This window comes from Calonectris borealis, chromosome 3 (genome assembly GCF_964195595.1).
Source record: "Calonectris borealis chromosome 3, bCalBor7.hap1.2, whole genome shotgun sequence".
Lineage (NCBI taxonomy): Eukaryota > Metazoa > Chordata > Aves > Procellariiformes > Procellariidae > Calonectris > Calonectris borealis.
The window spans coordinates 4350277-4358380 of NC_134314.1; the positions used below are offsets into that span (position 1 = coordinate 4350277).

Here is an 8104-nt window from a genome sequence, read left to right on the forward strand (position 1 = left end):
AGAGATGAGCTGTTGATGTAGGGGCCGGATGAGCAGACAGTGAGGTAGATTAAAAACTGACTGGGGGCCACCTGGCTGGAAAAAAGCTTTGTAGAAAAAGACCTGGGCATCGTGGTGGATGCCAGGTTGAACATGAGCCAGCAATGTGCCCTTGTGGCAAAGGCGGCAAATGGTATCCTGGGCTGCATTAGACAAAGTATTGCCAGCAGGTCAAGGGAGGTGATCCTTCCCCTCTACTTAGCACTGGTGAGGCCACACCTGGAGTGCCGTGTCCAGTTCTGGGCTCCCCAGTCCAAAACACACATGGACATACTGGAGAGAGTCCAATGAAGAGCCACAAAAATGGTTAAGGGACTGGAGGAAACGCTGAGAGAGCTGGGACTGTTCAGCCTAGAGAAGAGAAGGCTTGGGGGTGGGGCAAGCTTATTAATGTATATAAATACCTGAAGGGAGGTTGCAAAGAGGACGGAGCCAGGCTATTTTCAGTGGTGTCCAGTGCCAGGACCAGAGGCCATAGGCACACGCTAAAACACAGAAGGCTCCCTTGGAACATCAGGAAACACTTTTTTACTGTGAGGGTGACTGAGCACTGGCACAGGTTGCCCAGAGAGGTTGTAGAATCTCAATCCTTGGAGATATTCAAAAGCCATCTGGACATGGGCAACTGGCTCTCAGTGGCCCTGCTTGAGCAGGGGGATTGGACCAGATGACCTCCAGAGGTCCCTTCCAAGCTCAACCATTCTGTGATTCTGCACAGCTATCAGCAAGAAGAACAGAAGCTCTAGCCTTATTTCAGGTAGGCACATGTCTAACTGACTGATATCCTTCTGTCCGTCAATGGATGTGTCTTTTCGGCTTAATTTTAAGCATGCGCTGAAATGTTTTGCTTGAACAGGCACTTGTATTCACAGCTTGGCTTCTGATGCTGCACTGCTTTGATGCCAGGCCATCAAATCACTAGATACTCACCTCTGACAGAAATTAAGGAAAACTGGACACCCAAGTACTTTTGTGGATGATGAACTTAAATCCCTCTAATCAGTGTCAGGGCAGCCATTCTGCACCTCCCTTGTAAAAAGGGAATGAAAATGACATAGTTATTGTGAAACCTGGAAAGTGCTTTGAGATGCACAGATAAAACCACACCTTATTGTTCATTATTGTTATAATTATTATCCACTCTAATATATCCCCTCTATAATTATTATTGACTTTTCTTCCTAATGACTCATAACCTTCTGTAGTTGTGCATTTGGGAATTTTACACCACACCAATCGTTTTGCTTTTACAGATTTCTTTTTTTTCACTAAGGTTTTTAAATAATCATCAGTACAGTACAAAGCTTAAAATATTGTCAATGTTTTCAACAATACAAAGTCAGCAGATGGGAGTTGGGAAAGGGATGGTTAATATGTAACACTCATACCCTTCCCTGTTTCCCAGGGAAAAAATACAAACTCTATTGTACTTCTGTTTAGTAACAAACAGTGCTTAAAAATAATCTTGTCAGTAAAAGATGTAAATTGCAAGGCACATGAGGAACCCGTCCTTGCCTTGTTACACAAATCATTAGGCATAAATACAAGTTTAAGGCACCTCTCTCCATCCTCCCCTTCTGCTCTGTACACCAAGCAAATCCTGTCAGTGGATATCAGCTGTTATGAGCAACCATGGACCAGCAGACAGCAAAAAAGCTGCCTCTGAGCCTCAGGTTCCTTCAGGATGAATCTCAAAAAAGAATAGCATAAGGCACATTGGGATGAATTCTCAGGAATTGTCCTGTACAGATCCAGGTTGCAAGATCTGCAAAAATACTATCTCAGATTCCTGGGGGAGAGGGTTAGGACCTCAGTCCCTTCAGGATCTTGGATGTGCTCAACCTTTGGTGGTCAGGTCTTCACCAAACCCTGCCACTAGTACACCCCTCCCGAGCCGTGCCTCCTTAGAGGAATGCCAGGATGGAAGGAGGTGTGCCTCAAGCAGTGAGGCCAGGGAGAAGGCCCTGAGAAGCTCTCAGACGAGCTGAGCATTTATCACAGCGGCGCTTTTACTCTCTCTGGACCCAACCCTGGTCTCCCCGAGATCAACACCAGGGCTCTCAGGAGGGCATCGTCAGCCACTTTCCAGTCCCGGCCCGGCTGAGGTGCAGCAGACTGCACGGCGCGTGGAGTCTGCCCAGGTAGGCAGCCAGGTGCATAAGGCACAAGGATGAACTCCAGGGATGAGGGAAAGAAATAAGCTGGTTGGAGGAAGAGGAGGAGGACGGAGATAGGGATGAAGGAAGCTCCAGTGTTGGTGAGCCCCTTGTGACAGAAGGGTGCATCCTCACAGCAGCAGCGATCCGTATTGAATTTCCCTGCTAAATCAACCCATCATAATAACCAGGAGGTCAGCTCCAGGTTTGAGTGCAGGGCCACATGGGGACGTGAGTGGTTTCACCTGAGGGGTAACACGATAATATGTAAAAACACCACCACTGTCACACTGCTCCCACTGATGTTTTTCCCAAAACTGGGAGGAGACCCACAAGCAAAGCCATGGAGACCATGGAGGGAGCAGTCCATCGGTGCAGCTAAGCTAGCTGAGCAGCCAGCTACTGTTGCAAGGAGGAACTGCTGCTGGACTCCACTCTGGCCCTTCCCTACAGGCAGCAGTGCTGTCCAAGTGAGATGCCTGGAAGTTAAAACCAGCAGATAATTACTGAAATTTTTTCAGTAGGATTGGTTTTCCACTGGTCCATCTCCCGGCAGTGGTTCGCTCTGTGGTCAGATGAGCTTCTGTGCAAGGGAAGGGGAATGACGAGGTGTAAGTGGGACTATCCCCACTTGCCATTCCCCTGAGGCAAATTTACTGTTAGATCAGCATGGCTGTACCGTCAAAACACACTGTAGGAAATGAAGTAATTAATATCTAAGCTGGACTGGATGTAAACCAGGAGGCCTAGAGTGATGAGAAAGGATGGACTAGATGACCTCCTGAAGGCTTTCCTATGATTTCTTCTCCTGTAATCAAAACATACTTCCCTCCTGCTTTGTATTTAATTTGTCAATAGGGCCATGAGCTTCAAATTTGTCCACAAAACACAGGACACAGAAAAGCACCTATTAACAGACCTGTTTTCAGAGACGCTGTTGTCTGGCCCACCTTGCTCTTCCAGCAGCATAGCACTGTTTCCTTCAGGCTAATCTTGACCCAACTAGGAGGCTCTGCAGATCTAAAAGCCAAAGGCAAAGCCTTTCTGGATAATAAATCATGCACGCGCACACCTACACAAACACACACACACATCTCAATAGTTAAAAAACAGATGAAGTGCAGAACTCAGTGCTTGTCATGACAAATCATATCCCCAACCCTAAACTCTGCCTGCTCAGAACCAGCAATCACAATTCCTTTGCCTGCCCTTGGATTCAGTGAGACAAATCTGTGGCTGGAATAGATCCCATGACTTCCTTGCTTTCAGCAAAGATTTATACCTCCTAGGAATTTGCCAGATGTCAAGGCATTTGAGGTTGCAGGTCTCGCACAGTGTATAGCTGGGAGGAGCCGTGCCAGGGTTTACTATGGAAAGCAAGCAGTGGGTCAAACAGAAGGTGTCTAGGCTGCATGGGACCGTATCTCTGCATTGGCTCTCAGCATCCTGTCCTGCAAGTGCTACCAACTTCAGCGTGGCTCCATATCTGATATTCTCCCCAAGCAAGCACAGAAAAGACTCATCTAGTGGGGGACACAGTAAACCAACCTTTTCTGCACCATAGACATCCCTGACCACTATCTTTGCTACTCCACACAGGAATCACCAAGTCTCAAGGACAAACGTGTCCCAAGGTTGCATAGGACCCTAATGCTGTCACCCTGCTCCTGCCTTTTTTCTGTTCTACCTTCATCTACTGCTGATAAAAACGTCCCAGATTCACAACCCCATTGGTCAGAGAAAAGCAACCCTGCAGCTTCAAGGTCAGCTTTCCCACGAGGCCCACCAAGGACTGCTTGGTGTCCTGAAAAGCACCATTAAGCGAGGAATAAAGACTACTTCACTCTCATACCCTTTTGGCCATGACCACAGTAGGGCTGTTGGAGGCCCAGGGTCCAGAGCCTTTCCCCTATCAGACAGGTCACGCCCCAGTTACTCTACACTGTATGGACAGTGTTGGAGGTCAGTAAGACTCCCTAGACAGATGATACAGAGTCAGTCTACGCAGGAATGCATGAACCCGTCACACAAGCAGCCAAAATGATGCGCCCAGCATCAAAGTATCTCCCCTCCTGAGACCAGCACCCTGACCGTTGATGGCCTCAGGGGTGCTCAACCTCTGCCACTGCTACTAAGGCGCAAAACCATCTCCAACCTGACCCAGGCCCATCTCCTCAAAGGCAACTAAGCACTTAAAATGGAAGTGAGAAGCCTTTGAAGACCTTTCTTGTAGGCTACCAAATAGCCATCAGCACTGCCACTACCTTAGGTCAAATTCCAATGGCTGAGAAAGACCCCATCTCCTGTTAGTAATCCTTGGGACAGCCTCACTCCTTGGTTTTGATAAGCAGCTCCACTACAGATGGTGTAGTCATACAGAAAGAGAAGATGGAGCTGACCTAACATCACCTGTGCTGGACCCACACCAGTCTCCAGCAGACACAGGGCTCAGGTTCAGACCCAGTTCATCCTAGAGGACCCCAGGTCAGGCCTAAGTCTCCAAACATGCTTTGCCAAAGCCACCTCAGCAACCTGGTGTTGAGATACTTGACAAGGGGACTGTAGGGAGAACCTGGCGTAGCCCAGCTGGAGCAGGAAAAGGATTATACCAGCCACTGTGCCACACATGCCCTTGCAGCTGAACCCTAGAAATGTAGACTCCTCCTGAACCCTTGCTACTGCCTTTGATAGTAACAGCTCTCCCACAGATAGCAGAGATGGCAAAACCCAGAGAGGTCATCACATCCAGCCGTGGTCCTCACAGTGTGTTCTCCGCTGCGTTGTGAGCCCTGGCAGACCCTTCTACAGTCTCACAGCTTTCAGGCTGCCCGCCCTGACATTCAGCAAGATATCACCCACAGGTTTACCAGAATGAACAAGAAACCTCTGCCTATTCCAGCATCCTTGGTTAAATGACTTGTTCTGGCTTAAAACACCCCATGTCCCCCTGGATGGCAGAAGGCAGTCCCTGCTGTGAAAATGCATCCAGCATGAAGTCTCCAGCCCTCCACCTGAGTCCAGGGTCCAGGTTAGTCACAGCGCGTTAGGCAAATAAGCCAGTTATGTCTCTAATATGTTATGCCCCTTTTCTTGATTTTTCACCACCCTGGTGATGTCATGCCCATCACGTTCGTGACTCTCAGGAGTCCTTTTTAGCCAGGCTGGCCTTGATCCTGCATCGCAGGATGTAAGCTGTGATGGCACTACAAGCCACCAGGCCAAAAAAAGAGATGCAGGAGAGATAGATGGAGAGAGGCCCGTGCCTCTTCAGGAAAATCTCCTGCCTGTTCTTGTAATCCAACAAAATGGCCTCCAGCTGTGATAGGGTGCAGATGGCCAGGAAGGTGTGGAAGATCTGGTGGGCATGGCCAATGATATCACAGGAGCCAGGGAAGTACTTCTCAGGGACCGGACAGGAGAAAAAATAAGCACTGATAAGGAAAAACAGTATCTGGTACGTGTGGTACCAAGCAGCATCTTCCTCACAGCCCCCCAGGTGACACACAACCACCCGGTGAGCGACAGGACTGATATCCAAGATGAATGCCAGCCCGGCTGGGATCACCTGGCACATCTTCCTCATGATGGGGTAAGGCCGTCGGTACCAATATTTGGCGTAGCAGCAGCCGGCACAAGACAGCCAGCCACAGAAAGCAGCTGCCGGCAGGAAGAAAAGCCAGAACTTGTCATACCAGGCTTGGTCGGAGCTGTAGTAGAAATGGGCCAGGGCACTACCATACTGGTAGATGCTGACTCCGACGTAGTCCACGAAGTAGAAGGTGTAGTGGTACAGCTCCGATTTGGACTGCAGTAGGTGGGCCAAGAGGCTGCAGGTCAGGTAGGTGACAGAGGAGAGGACAAAGATGAGCAAAGGCAAGGACCACGCGTCCATGGATAACTGCTCAGCCTCCACAAACGTCTTGAATCTCAGCAGCACAGCCAGCGCTGCCAGGAGATGAGTCCACACGTTGACCACCTCGTTGTGTTTCTGGAAGAGGCTAAGGAAGTAGTACCGCCAGTCCTGGCCGGTGGGACGGTACCCGGTGTGGATGTATGGCTCACGGAAGAGCTGCGGCACCTCGCACTCTTTGACCGTGCAAGGCATCTTGGGGAAGCCATCCTCCAGCAGCCTGGGGAGACGGCTGAGATGCTGCCCGCTGAGGGACAGCGTGCTGATCCGCTCCAGGATGGCTGTCATCTCGCTGCGTGCGGCGGCTGCGAGCCCGGCTCTGGGAAACGTCGTCTTTGTGCCCTGCGGGGAGGGGAGAAAGAAGAAATGTTAACGGTGATGCATCAGGGAGAACATCGTGCTGCCATTCCTGGGATGAGCCATGGCGCTATCGAGACGCTGGCCCTGCTCTTAGGGGAAAGGGGCTTTTCTTGACTCAGCAGACCTACACGCAGCATGGAGAAGGATGGCACAGCCCTGTCCCTGCAGTTCCGCCTATGTCAGATGAGCACAGCAATGTCACAAGCCTGCCCTTCTTCCCCATTTCCTCGGACACTCAGCTTGGAGCATGTTTAGGAGTAGCCAGGAGCTACCGATAAGGGGGTGCAAGAAGCAGTTAGGTGTCAAGAAAGCACCTGATGATTTGCGGAGGGGATTTTTCACCCCTTTTCCCAGAACAAACTGCTCAGGGACAAAATTGGGGTGTAATTACTCAGCAAAGGGATAACCGGCCTTTCTGCACCTAAGTGAAGAGGGTCCCAACCAAACTGTGGAGGTTGCAAATAAGCCCGGCTTCCCTGCCACACAACTTGCACATGGGTTGCACGCTCGGGGCTGCTGCAGTGAGTACAGCAAGAGGGAGAAGGGGAGAAGTCCACGGTCCCAAACCTGCAGCCCTCATGCCTCCACATGTAAGAAGCAGCAGGACTGGGAGGTGGTGGAGAAACGAGGGGCCCTGCAACAGAGCTGGCTGCAGTCTGGGTATAGCATCGAAGCCTTGGGAGCATCCAGGGAGCCATGCTGAGGGACTGCCAGACAAGATGTGCCTGGATGCTCAGAGCGGCCAAACCCCAGTGCTGGGCACTCCTCTGCCTGCTCTGCTCCTTGGCAACCTCCAGAGTTGCTAAGCTCTGGCTGGAAAGATTCAGATTCAGGGCACAACAGGATCCTAACGTCTGGAGACTACCTCACAGCATTGAATTCACTCCCAATACCCTCTGTTTCCCTTCCACCCTAGATATTTCTCTTCCCTGCTGGTGTTTATGCCACACAAAAAAGAGGAGAACTCATCAAACAGTTGCCCATGCTGGAACTGAAATTGATGCTGATGGAGCCCCACCAGACTCTGCAGGGCTGTGGTTACCCCTGTGCAGCCAGCAGTACATGTTTGCGAGAGCGGAGCCTCCTAAGCTTATATGCACCCAACCAGAGCTGCAGTGCATGGAGATGGCCAAAAATAAGTAAATGCAAATGAGTATTTTGCCTGAGTGTGGGAAACAGCTTATTTTTCTTCCGTTACATCAGATACCAGCTGCTGCCAGAGGTGACACAGAGGAATAGTTTGCCTGGGCACGTAATGGGAGACCCACACTAGGCTGGAGCTACAGAGGACGGGAAGGTGTTAAACACGGAAAGAGAGTGAAAACAGAGAGATGGGACCTGTCAAACAGTCCCAGGGCGAGACAGCACAAAGAACAAAGTCAGAGCAGACTCTGAACCAGGTTGCAAGTCCCACTTCCTCTCGCAACCCAAAGCCTCTGATAACAAACAAAATATTTCACTTCACTTCCACATTCTAGCAGATGGGAGCTGTCATAATTAAGTTACATTTTCCAGCCAATTCTCTCTCTGTGCTTTGCAGGCTTTCTCCCTGAGCACCTCTCAGGGCTGTTTTTTTTTTTTTCCCCCCTTGTTTGCCACAGGGGAATCTGGCTGCTGAGTTTGATGGAGCTGCCTTAGC

The 8104-nt window shown here is 50.2% G+C and overlaps 1 protein-coding gene across 1 annotated transcript; it reads right to left on the minus strand.

Moving 5' to 3' along the window:
- Positions 1-2489: 2489 nt before the first annotated feature.
- Positions 2490-6426, minus strand: PAQR8 (progestin and adipoQ receptor family member 8). The gene has a single exon (XM_075144854.1). It carries the CDS (start codon positions 6391-6393, stop codon positions 5335-5337), a length of 1059 nt encoding a protein of 352 aa, XP_075000955.1. The 5' UTR covers positions 6394-6426; the 3' UTR covers positions 2490-5334.
- Positions 6427-8104: the final 1678 nt, after the last annotated feature.